Source organism: Pipistrellus kuhlii, unplaced genomic scaffold (genome assembly GCF_014108245.1).
Source record: "Pipistrellus kuhlii isolate mPipKuh1 unplaced genomic scaffold, mPipKuh1.p scaffold_m20_p_9, whole genome shotgun sequence".
Taxonomy (NCBI): Eukaryota; Metazoa; Chordata; class Mammalia; order Chiroptera; family Vespertilionidae; genus Pipistrellus; species Pipistrellus kuhlii.
Window position 1 is genome coordinate 1590068 of NW_023425595.1, and position 13125 is coordinate 1603192.

Genomic DNA, 13125 nt, shown 5'->3' on the forward strand with positions numbered 1-13125 from the left:
CGTGTTCTGATAGAGCTTACCATTTTATGGAAATAAGTGCCAAAATGGGGGAAGTACAGGGTGCTGGGGGCATTTAGGAGGAGCACAAGACTCAGACTTGGGGAGCTGCAAAAGATTTCCTAAAAAGTGAAGATGTTCAGAATGATGCGTTATGCTGGTAAATAAAGGGAGGAGTGATTCCAGGCAGCGGGTTAGATATCATTAGATTTCCTTTTCTTTTCCAAGTATTTTCCTCAGGTGGTAGGTAGGATTAGTTGCTCAGTTATGAATTATCAGCATGTCTTTGTTTTACCCTCAGTGAATAAATGGATTGGTTAGAGAAATCTTGGCTTATGGTCCTTCTCCCTCAACAGTATATATCAATTTTCCCAGTTTTCTGGCTTAAGATACTGCAGTCTTTTTCAGCTTGAGAATTTTCTTTTTAAAATTGTCTCTCCTCCTTCTGTTCCTTTTTCCTTTACAACTCCTATTATATACATTATGCCTACTTACTCTACCTTCAGAATCAATTATTTTTACCCTTTCTTTGACCTAGGTTTAAAAATATTTGTTCCATTAGATTCTCCAGGCCACTAATTTGTCTCCATGTCCCCATCCTCCACCATTTGACCTATTCTATAGTTGATTCAAAAGCAATGATTTTTGGCTCCAGATTTTAATACTGGCCTTTCAATTTCATTGTGTTCATATTATTTTGTTCTCCTTAGTTTCTCCCACTCAGCAGCTCTCTTTTGTTGGGGCCTATCCTGACAGTTGCTGCATCATTAACTGCAATTATTTTTCTGTCTATTCCCTGACGCTGTGTTGGCAGTCTTAGGATAGTAACTGATCCCTTCCCTACCATGACAGCCATGTTGCAGATGTACACAGGAAATAGGCTGTCAGTCCTCTGACAAAGATCCAGAAAGAAGTTTTTGCTCAAGAGTACGGAGGGCTCAGCCCGCCTGATGTCCACATTCCTCAGGGGTAGAAAGGCAGTGGAGGGCTTCCAAGTGTTTCTGTGGGTCAGTTACTAACGCCTTGCCCTAGGCTCTCCACCAGCCCTCTTCTTTGAGAAGCCATAAAAGAGGTTTCCTTGAATCCAGCTGCCATGCTCAGTAGAGGTAAATAGGCTGAGAATGGCAGTGAAGTAAGATGAGTTAAAGTCACTAGCTTCCAAAGGCAATGACAGATTATATACAATACAGTTCTTACAATAGGTTAGGGAAGTGGTTGGCAAACTCACTAGTCAACAGAGCCAAATATCAACAGTACAATGATTGAAATTGCTTTTGAGAGCCAAATTTTTTAAACTTAAACTTCTAACGCCACTTCTTCAAAATAGACTTGGCCAGGCCGTGGTATTTTGTGGAAGAGCCACACTCAAGGGACAAAGAGCTGCATGTGGCTCATGAGCCGCAGTTTGGTGACCACAGGGTTACGGAAACCAAACTACCGGGAAAATTGGCAAAGAATATGAACAGGGGTTTCCAGAAGATAAAATGAAAATGGTTAAAGAAAATATTGCAATACATGCAAACTTACAAAATGGGAAAAACAAAAACAGTTCACAAATGTTCATTAATAGAAAAATAGCTTAATCAATTGTGGTGCAGTCATACAATTAAATATTATATGACAGTATATTATATATTATATATTATATAGTATATTATATACTATTAGGTATATAGTATCCCATGAATTAGGACTATTAATAGGTAGTTTGAGGGAATTTTCACAAGATTTTATTGAATAAAAAAACAAGGTTAAAGTGTGTATAATATGCCGAAGCCGGTTTGGCTCAATGGATAGAGTGTCGGCTTGGGGACTGAAGGGTCCCGGGTTCGATTCCGGTCAAGGGCATGTACCTTGGTTGTGGGCATATCCCCAGTAGGGGGTGTGCAAGAGGCAGCTGATCGATGACTCTCACTCATCGATGTTTCTAACTCTCTATCTCTCTCCCTTCCTTTCTGTACAAAATCAATAAAATATATATTTTTAAAAAAGTGTGTATAATATATTCCATTTTTGTAAAACAATGCTCAAAAAATAAATCTTGCACTGGCCAGTGTGGTTTAGTTGGTTGGAGCTTCTGTCCCATCCACCCAAGGGTCATGGGTTCCATTTCTGGTCAGGGTACATACCCAGGTTACAGGCTCCATCCCTCGTTGGACATGTGCAGGAGGCAACTAATCAATGTTTCTCTCTCATATCCATGTTCATCTCTCCCTTGCTCTCTAAAAATTAATGGAACATATCCTTGAGTAAGGATTAAAAATAATAATAAATAATCTTATTTGTATACGTGTATGTTTGTATATGATTTTATGAGCATGGAGAAAATAAGAAACACACACAAAGTTGTTAATGTAGTTGATGGGCAGAGTTCTATCAGTGGAGAAATAGAGAAAAGAAAAAAGAGGCTTTACATTATGTATGATTTCATTTATGCATTTCAGTAAAAATTATGTCTCTAAATGTAAAATATAAATAAACATGCTTACAGGGCGCTTCTTGAAAACCAAAGCTTGATTTAAATTTTAAAAAATTCTTGATACTGCTTTGAAGTTTGTCTTGACATCAGATTCTCAAGTCTATCATTAACCAATCAAAAATGCCTCCATTTAAATACATACATATAACTTTAAAAGCATACTAAAACTTGCTTATATCTACCTACTAAAAGTAATGCTATATATTTATAAATGACAGGTCCTTAAAAATTACTTTTGTTTTCTGTTCTCAAACTTCAATGTGCAATCCATCTGAATTGTTAAAAGTGTAGAATTCTGTTTTGTAACAGGAATCACAAGTTATACTAATGCAGAGATTTTTCTTAATGGTTGGCAACATACCAACGTATGACCAATTTATGTATTAGTGTGATGGGATAATTGTTTTTTCAAAATTTCTATAATGTAGTTATATTATTTTTGTAATTTCAATATAAAAATTTGTCATGAAATTAAAAAGTTTTTTGCACAGCAAAGGAAACCATCAACAAAATGAAGACAACTCATGGAATGGAAGAACATGTTCACCAATACATCTCCTAAGGTATTAATAACCAAAATGTATAAAGAACTTATAAAACTCAACACCAAAAAAACCCCCAAAAGACACACACACACACACACACACACACACACACACAAACAGCAATGAAAAAACGGGCAACAGACCTGAATAGACACTTTTTCAAAGAGGACATACTAGAACAGATGGCCAATAGACAGGAAAAGATGCTTAATGTACTCCAGCTGGTGTGGCTCAGTGGACAGAGCATGGCCTGCAGACTGAAGGGTCCCAGGTTCCATTCCAGTTAAGGGCACGTGCCCTGGTGGGCTGGCTCCCCAGGGCAGGGAGGAGGGCATGCAGGAGGCAGCCGATCAATGCTTCTCTTTCATCATTGATATTTTTATGACTCTTTCCCTCTCCCTTCTTCTCAGAAATCAATAAAAAAATATTTTTAAAAATGATACTCAATGTCACTAATCATCAGAGAAATATCACCTCACACTTGTCGGAATGGCTATCATCAATAAATCAACAAAGTGTTGGCAAGAATGTGAAGGGAATGCTTGTGCACTGTTGGTGGGAATGCAAATTGGTGCTGCCACTGTTGAAAGTAGTATGAAGTTGCCACAAAAAATTAAAAAACAACCCTGGCTGGTTTGACTCAGTGGATAGAGCATTGGCTTGGGGACTGAAGGGTCCCAGGTTCAATTGCGGTGAAGGGCACATGCCCAGGATTGCGGGCTTGGTCCCCAGAGGGTGGCAAGCAGGGGCAGCCAACTGATGATTCTCATCATTGATGTTTCTACCTCTCTCTCTCTTTCTCCCTTCCTCTGAAATCAATAAAAATTATATTAAAAAAAATGAAAAACAGAACTACTTATGACCCAGGAATTCCACTTCTGGGAATTTATCTGAAAAAACCTGGAACACTAAATTGAAAGAATATATACTCCCTATGTTCACTGCAGCATTATTTACAATAGCCAAGATTTGGAAGCAACCCAAGTGCCCACCAGTAAAGGAGTAGATGAAACAAATATAGAACATTTACACAATGGAATACTACTTGGCTGTAAAAAGGAAGAAAATTTAACCCTTTGCAACAGCATACATGGACCTGGAGATCATTAGGCTCAGTAAAATAAGCCAGTCAGAGAAAGACAAGTACCATATTATTTCACTCATATGTAGAATTTTTTTTTTTTACTCAATATGTAAAATTTTATGAACAAGCTAAACTACCAAGCAAAATAAGACAGACTCAGAAAATAGGCAAACAGCTCTACTAGGGGGATTTTGATAGGGGAATGATGGAGGAATTTAGCAAAAAAAAAAAAAAAAAAAAAAAAAAAAAAAAAAAAAAAAAAAAAAAAAAAAAAAAAAAAAAAAAAAAAAAAAGAAAAACCAGAGAAAAAAAACTCATGGATCTGGACAACAGTGTGATGATGGGTTAAGGTGGTATGAAGGGATAAATGGCGATGGGGCAAAGGGGAAAATAGAGGAAAAAAATTTGTCATACACTTGAAATTTTATTTTTTTTACTGAATTGTTTTAATTTTACCAAGATATGAAAAGATGCTATGGAGGGAAAGGAATAAAAACTGTCAAATTGTCAACTCCCTATTTTTATTTTATAAAAAAGGAAGATAATTAGATTAGCAAAAAAACAGGCTCTGAATTTTATTAAGTTATAGTGGTTATTGGAGGAAGAGTAAAACAAGTGTAACACTGAATAAACATGGACCTATTCTCGATACATTTGAAAAATTTTTTTAGTAAGTTTGAGTCAAACTGATTGCATATGGTGGGAAGGAATATCTCAAATGGTCCCTATTCCTGACATTTAAACACTTCTTAATTCTAGTCCTTGGCTAACTTCTACAATTATTTTTCAAGCATAATTTAACATTATCTTTTGGAATTAAAACTACCCTCTGGGCATTTGCTGAAACTAATAATCACAGCAGATTACTTAACCTTGCAAAATGTAAACCTTATCAGAAGAAATATCTAATAAACTATTGATAACTATGGAAACATCCATTTCCAAAAGCTTCGATATCTGTACCCTTTACCTGGACCATCCTATATAATAAAAGTATTTGATATGCAAATTGACTGAACGGCAGAATGACCAGTTGATATGACATGCACTGACCATCAGGGGGCAGAAGCTCAACATAGGAGCTGCCCCCAGCCCGCAGGCCCCAGGCCAGCCAAGTCGGGTACCAGCGGGGGCCTCTCAATCACCCTGCTGGTCCTGATCGCCAGCCAGGCCTAGGGACTCTACCCGTGTATGAATTTTGTGCACTGAGCTTCTAGTTTTTATATGAAGATATAAAGAAGCAACAATATTTAATTGTTTGAAAATATATCAGTTTTCCCTAATATTAGAAATATTTTTCATATTTCCTTGAACATTTTATAAAACAGTATAAATGCCTATAAAACTAACATTTTTCTTAATGGAGAAATCTCTACACGTAAAGAGCATTTTGGCTGATTTCCTCACTATCAATTTTTTTCTTATGAGAATTTTTCATTTTTTTAAAATATATTTTAATGGAGATAGTGAGAAACATTGATGAGAAAGAAACATTAATCAGCTGCCTCCTGCACACCCTCTACTGGGGATGTGCCCACAACCAAGGTACATACATGCCCTTGACTGGAATCGAACCTGGAACCCTTGAGTCCGCAGGCCAGGGCTCTATCCACTGAGCGAGAATTTTTTAAGTGTTATTTTTAGAAGTACCTATAAATTATAATAATCAGTACTAAGTAACTATATAATTAATTTTAAATAATTCAAAATCTTGCTGAAACCGGTTTGGCTCAGTGGATAGAGTGTCGGTCTGAGGACTGAAAGGTCCTGGGTTCGATTCTAGTCAAGGACATGTGCCTTGGTTGGGGGTATATCCCCAGTGGGGGGTATGCAGGAGGCTGCTGATCAATGATTCTCCCTCATTGATGTTTCTAGCTCTCTATCCCTCTTTCTTCCTCTCTGTAAACAATAACATATATTTTTTAAAAATAAAAAAAATTCAAAATCTTATTTGACAAGTGAATCCAATGGACATAACTCTATAGAGGAAAGTAAACAAACCAAACAATTTAAAGGAAGTCTATATACTTTAAGTTATCATATAAAATAACCATTTGAGGCAAGCCAATGTTTGTTTTAAGACACTACAGGGTTAGACCACATCTCAAATGAGTTTACACAGCAGTTGCTGGTAACAAGTGGGATGAAATAAATGAATTTGTTCCCCATCTTTCAAAAGATTTGCATTTTTGTGGAATTTAAGACAATTTACTAGTAAATTGAGTTTGAGCTGTAGAAGCTGATTCTGATTGTCTTTTTCATTCTAAAAAGCTGAACCCCAATCCTGAAACCTAAAAGCAAATGGCATCCTCAACACAAATCCCATCTTCCATTCATTTAGCCTCTCTCACTACTTTCTTCTGGGGCTCTCTATTTCTTATACCCAGAATAAAATGTATTGGATATTACAGACCGAAGTTACTTTAAGGAATCTGGAAAATATTGAATAGTACTTTAAGTTCTAGCAAATTTTTTAAAAATATGTTTTTATCGATTTCAGAGAGAGGGAGAGGAATAGAAACAACAATGATGAGAATCATTAAGTCAGCTGCCTCCTGCACACCCCCTACTAGGATCAAGCCAGCAACCTGGCCATGTCCCCTGATCAGGAATAGAGTTTAGTCATCGATCGACATTGCCCTAGCCAGTTTGGGTCAGTGGATAGGCCGTCAGCCTGTGGACCAAAGGGTCCCAGGTTCCATTCTGATCAAGGACACGTACTTTGGTTGCAAGCTCCTCCCCAGCCTGGGCCCTGGTTAGGGCTTCTGCAGGAAGCAACCAATCAGTGTGCTTCTCTCACATTGATATTTCTCTGTCTTTCCCTCTCTCTAAAAATCAATAGAAAAAAATATAAAATGAAGATTTAAAATTCTTTTTAAATCTAAAAAAAAAGTATGCTTACATATACACAGATTTAGATTTAACAAATTTGCTAACATCTCTTGCTGTTCCATAAATTGTTCCTTGAAACACTTAAAATGTGTTATATCTGTTAAATGAGTGGAGAAAATAAACCAGTCATAGTTATATTATAATTGAAATTATAATTTGCTAAGCAAATTAGTTTTAGGTTGAATTTACATTCCTTTTTTCTGTGTTTTGTTAATCTTTACCAATGACATTTTTTCCCATTGATTTTTAGAGAGTGTAAAAGGGACAGAGGAGGGGAAAGAGAGAAAAACATCAATTGGTTGCCTCCTGCACACACTCTAACAGAGGCCAGGGATCAAACCTGCCACCCAAGTATATGCCCTTGTCAAGAACTGAACCAGTTACCCTGCAATATGATGCTCTACCCACTTAGCAACACTGGCCAGGGCCCTTTTTATTTTTTGTACTAACCAAATTTGGTATTAAACTTCCATTTTTCTGAACCAGCTAAAAAATATTTGCAGTGTGTGCTTCAGACCGATCAGGTGGATATGGAGCCTTGGATCTGAATTTTATTAAAGATCTTATAATCAAGTTGGAAACAGGAAATTACTGGGAAGAACAGAGGACTAAATTTAATTAGTATATCTCCACGTCCTATAAAATTAAGAGGAAAAGGAGTCCCATGCAAATTAATTACTGAGGAAAGTTTTGCTGAGCAGATAAAATCCAGGAAAAAGGGTTTGTGTAAGTCAATGAAATAAGTTGAGTTTCTGAAGTTTTCTGTGTAATGGTGGAAAGAATATGCATTAGGAAAGTAGGCTGGCTAACTGTGGTGGCAGTCCATTATAGAGGGCCTAAACAGAAAGCCAAGCAGAGTTTAAAACTAACAACACAATTGGATGTCACCAATAATGAAAGTACAAAAACTATGGCTTTTTTGTTGTTCCAACTATTCAAGCATTCATTGGTTGATTCTCGTATGTGCCCTGACCAGGAACCAAACTGCGACCTTGGAGTACTGTGGACAACGCTCCAAACAACTGAACTACTTGTCCAGGTCAAGTTTACTTTATTTAAAGTATAGTTTTATTGATTTCTGAGAGGGAAAAGGAGAGGGAGAGATAGAAACATCAATGATGAGCCGGGACCGGTTTGGCTCAATGGATAGAGCGTCGGCTTGGGGACTGAAGGGTCCCGGGTTCGGTTCCGGTCGAGGGCATGTACCTTGGTTGCGGGCATATCCCCGGTAGGGGGTGTGCAGGAGGCAGCTGATCGATGACTCTCTCTCATAGATGTTTCTAACTCTCTATCTCTCTCCCTTCCTCTCTGTACAAAATCAATAAAATATATTTAAAAAAAAAACAAACCATCAATGATGAGAGAGAATCATTGATCAGCTGCCTCCTGCACACTCCCTACTGTGGATCAAGCCCACATCCCAGGCATATGCCCTTGGTCGGAATCAAACCTGGGACCCTTCAGTTCGCAGGCCGACTCGATTAGGACTACTTTTTTCTTCAAAAAAAAATTTTTTTTTAATTTATTTTAAAAAGGAAGGGAGAGGGAGAGAGAAAAATTGATGTGAGAAATATCCATCTGCTGCTCCAACAGGGCATCAAACTGACAACCTTTAGATGACAATCAACTGAGCCACACTAGCCAGGGCCAAGTTTACATTTTATTGGATTTAATGTGTTAACTATAAATGACTGAGAAAAAAAATTTAAAGTTAGAACATAAGGTATTGGTTTTCAAATAAAACCAGTAGGATTAAAGATGTGTATTTGAGTCACTGACTTAATATTTCAAAAATAGCCATTACCAGGCAGAGAAAAGGAACAGAAACCCAAAGAGTGCTGAAGGTAAGAAAAAGGATAAAATCACATCTAAGAAATCAAAGGAGAGCACTAGAGAAAAAGAGAGCTGATAGATGTTTCATACTGCTAAATGTAAGTTATACTAGACACCAAGTATCAAGGAAAATGTTTTACCTAATTTTTCTTAAAAGTCACTTTTCAAAAACTGGATCAAATTTCTCTACTTTTTGAGCAATGTGCCTACTCTTCCAGTATTTTCTATCTACAGATTTATAAAAGTGGAAAACAACACATTTCCTTGTTCCATAAAACTTTTACAGTGCATTCCTCAGACTAAAATGTTTTTATCCAAATCTGCTCTTCAAACTCTCAATTTTAGGTCTGAAGTTATTTTAATTACATTATGCAATTCTGCCATTGATACCTTTTATCATTGTACCCAATAAAATCAGCATTTGTATTATGAGCCAATTCTAGTTCTCTCAATCCTATATGTGCATGTTATTTCTCCTTTTAATTTAAATGACTTAATTCCACATTCTTTTAAAATACTCATCAAATATTCTCCAAGTCATCATTTTCACCAAAATTATACATTTACTTAATCTTTCCTCTTTACACTTGGACAAATTCTGAAGCAATTAAAAAATTTTACTAAATTCTGAAGCAATTAAAAAATTCTCATTACCTAACTAGATTTGAAATACTATGCCAGCAACTTTTGATAGTGTAATACCAATTCTAAAGGGTCAGTTTAAAGATGTGGTCATACATGTTTTTACCTAATTAAATTTTTTGTTAGTTTCTCATAAAGCAAAACTTGGGAATATGAATGTATAATAATAAAGGATTGCTTAAGTAGCACACATCTGTATGTACTAATTTAGCATATTTAAAAGTAATTTTGTATAATAAATATAACAAAAATATAAAAAACATGGTACAATAAAGTTTTGAGTTTTTGTTTTATAGATACCTATATTTTAAAAAGCTAACAATGGTAAAAGATAGTAGGAACATGGATTATTTCCCATTATGCTTACACTTTTCAAATTTCCCTGCAATAAACACATTATACTACTATATTTTTTTTTAATAGATTTTTATTGATTTCAGAGATAGGGAGATAGAAACATCAAAGATGAGAGAATCATTGATTGGCTGACTCCTGCACGCCCCCTAGAGGAGATCAAACCTACAACCGGGCATGTGCCCTTGACCAGAATCAAACCCAAGACCTTTCAGTCCACAGGCTCTATCCATTGAGCCAAACCAGATAGGGCTACATTACTCTTTTAAATAAGAAATACATTTTATTTTCCTTTTTAAACAATCACAAGTTCTGTTTTTCCTTCCTCATGATATATCATTATGCTTGCTTTTTAAAATTGTACCATTTAGCTGAAACCGGTTTGGCTCGGTGGATAGAGCATGGGCCTGCAGACTGAAAGGTCCCAGGTTCGATTCTGGTCAAGGGCATGTACATTGGTTGCGGGCACATCCCCCATTGGTCGATGGTGTTCTCTCATGGATGTTTCTAGCTCTCTATCCCTCTCCTTTCCTCTCTGCAAAAAAAATCAATAAAATATATTTTAAAAAATAAAATAAAATAGTAGCATTTAATTCCAAAATTTTCATTCATCCACATAGTTAGCTTCAGTGACAACTATTTATGAAGGCCTATTATATAGTAACTGTATATTTTCAGTAGTCTATCTAGGTATCATCCTATATAATAAAAGCCGCCTAATATGCTAAGTGTCCAGTCAACTGTTCAACTAATCAAAGTGTAATATGTTTATGATATGCTAAGGCTGCTCAACTCGCTATGACATGCACTGACCACCAGGGGGCAGACGCTCCAACTGGTAGGTTAGCTTGCTGCTGGGGTCCAGTTGTTCGGGACTGAGTGAGATGAGCGGGACATGCCCTGGAGCCCTCCCTGGCTGGCCAACCTCCCATGTCCCTCCTCAGACCTGGTCGTGCACCAGTGGGGTTCCTCAGCCTAGCTTGCACCCTCTTGCAACTGGGACCCCTCGGGGGATGTTGGAGACCTGGTTTTGGCCAGGCCAACAGTCGCCAATGGTGCATGAATTCATGCCCTAGGCCTCTAGTTCCATCATTAAAAAAAAAATCCCACAGGGCATGTTTGTTTTCTCTATCTGGCCCTTCTGCTGGTAACTTAAGACTGTTTGTGCCAGGACCTGGTCCTTTTTTAATATAACACACACACACACACACACACACACACACACACACACACACACACACACACATATATATATATATATATATATATATATATATATATATATATATATATTTTTTTTTTTTTTATTTTTTTTTTTAAGAGAGGAAAGGAGAGGGATAGAGAGAAACATCACTGATGAGAGTCATTGATTGGCTGCCTCCTGCATGCCCCTCACGGGGGATCAAGCCCACAACCCAGGCACATGTCCTTGACTAGAATCGAACCTGGGACCCTTCATTCCTCAGGCCGATGCTCTATTCACTGAGCCAAACCAGCTAGGGCAGAACTATCTTTCAGGAAATAATATAAAATACCACAAAGGCACGGACTTATATCAGTTTGCTTCTAACATATAGTAGGTTAACATAAGTATGGCTAAGTTAATGTGGCTAAAAATCTGTCACTGATTAAATATTCATTAGTTGTGGAATTAATATTATACTAGTTTAACTATTAATGGAAATATAAAAATGAAAACATGAAACTTGTATAGAAAGCTTAGGAATTCTGTTATTCTTGTTAAAAAAAAAATACCACACTTAAATAAAGGTTTTAGGAAGAGTGATACAAATTATACTGTCAGTCAATTCAGAATAAAATACTATCTATCCTTAAAAATAGATAAGGACCTATTGAAACTCTAAGGATTTTGAAAAGATTTTTACATGTCTTAGAGAGATCCATGTAAACACCCAAGTCAATTTTATTTTTCAGTAATTCTCTTGAATGAAACCATTATTTGCCATCTAACACTGCCTCAGATAAAGTAAAAGGTGAGAACCTGGGATTTTGAAAGTGGAGGTTTCAATAGGTAGATATGCCTACCAAATAACCTTTACAAAAACCAGGAAATTTTCAGATTAAAACATTAAATTCCAGCACAATTAAGAGACAGATGAATCATTTTCCGCTGAGAGACATGTTCCAAAGATGAAATTTTGGTTCTATTTTAACAAGTTAAGTCCTATTTTGAAATTTTTAAAGTATTATCTCCAGAATATTTAAAATGTAAACTAATGGGTACTTATCTAAAAATATCCCCCCTTTACTCCATAAGTTCCTAAGTGCTTTTCTCCAAACAGGATCACATTTAAAGAATGAACAAAAGCATGCACTATTTGCTCTGGAATTTTATTTATATCAGTTGGTTTGAAATGTTTGGTTTGTATTTACATTTCATCCTTCCAAAATGTTTTTGATATTTCCCAAAGTGATACCATCGAAAGTAACTAAGTTAAAATCCTATATGGGATACCCACTAAAGTGGATTCTAATATACAGATCTAATTTTGACCTGGCTTTATGTAACAAGTTAGTAAAAGCTGTCAGATTACCAAAAGCTGTGATATAAAAAAATAACAGGAAAAATAACATTTCCCTAACACTGTTTCCCAAAGAACCTGAGCTCCCGACTGTCCTTGCCTAATCACTACCTAAACCTGAACAGGAATTAGACCATGCTTCTGTTCCCCTCCCTCCATCATCCCACAATATGCACACACAAAAAGTATTAAAATAATCTTAAGGATGGGCTTTTAATTGCTACAGTTGAGATACACTGTTGAATAGGAAGGCAAGCATGTTGGAAAACTAGATTGTATGGGCCCTGGCCAGATGGCTTAGTTGGTTAGAGGGTCATCTAGTCCCAATTAGTGAAGTTTGCAGGTTCAAGGAGCAACCAATCAATACATAAAAAAGTAGAACAGCAAATTAATATTTCTCTCCTCTCACCCCCTTTCTCTCTTTCAAAAAAAAATCAATCAATAACCTGCAGCTGGGGAACAGAGGGAAGAGGGTGCAAGGGGGAAAAAATCAATATATTTTAAGTAATGTTTAATTACCTCATGATTGGGAAAACTAGTTTTTAAAATATTTAATATTAAATAGTACAAATATAATCCATATACTACATAAAACTCACATAAATGGGATCTCTATGATTCCTAAAAGATGCTTCCATTTTCTCCTATTTTCAATAACCTTATTCTATTTTAAATTACCTTATTGAATAACTTAAGAAAATGTATACTGTGAAATCAAGATTTTTCTTTACAAATATTTTATAGGCAAATCAATTT

At 36.2% G+C, this 13125-nt stretch overlaps 1 protein-coding gene across 6 annotated transcripts in view; it reads right to left on the bottom strand.

Moving 5' to 3' along the window:
* The window catches only part of CSTF3 (cleavage stimulation factor subunit 3), a 71269-nt gene that overhangs the window by 21045 nt on the left and 37099 nt on the right, over window positions 1-13125 (bottom strand). Inside the window, exon 2 of one of the 6 annotated variants that reach the window (XM_036426601.2) lies at window positions 842-1112. The exons of the other annotated variants lie outside the window; for them this stretch is intronic. Within the exon in view, the coding sequence (XP_036282494.1) occupies window positions 842-853 (12 nt within the window). The 5' untranslated portion in view covers window positions 854-1112. The remainder of the gene's footprint in view (window positions 1-841; window positions 1113-13125) is intronic. 6 annotated transcript variants of the gene reach the window in all.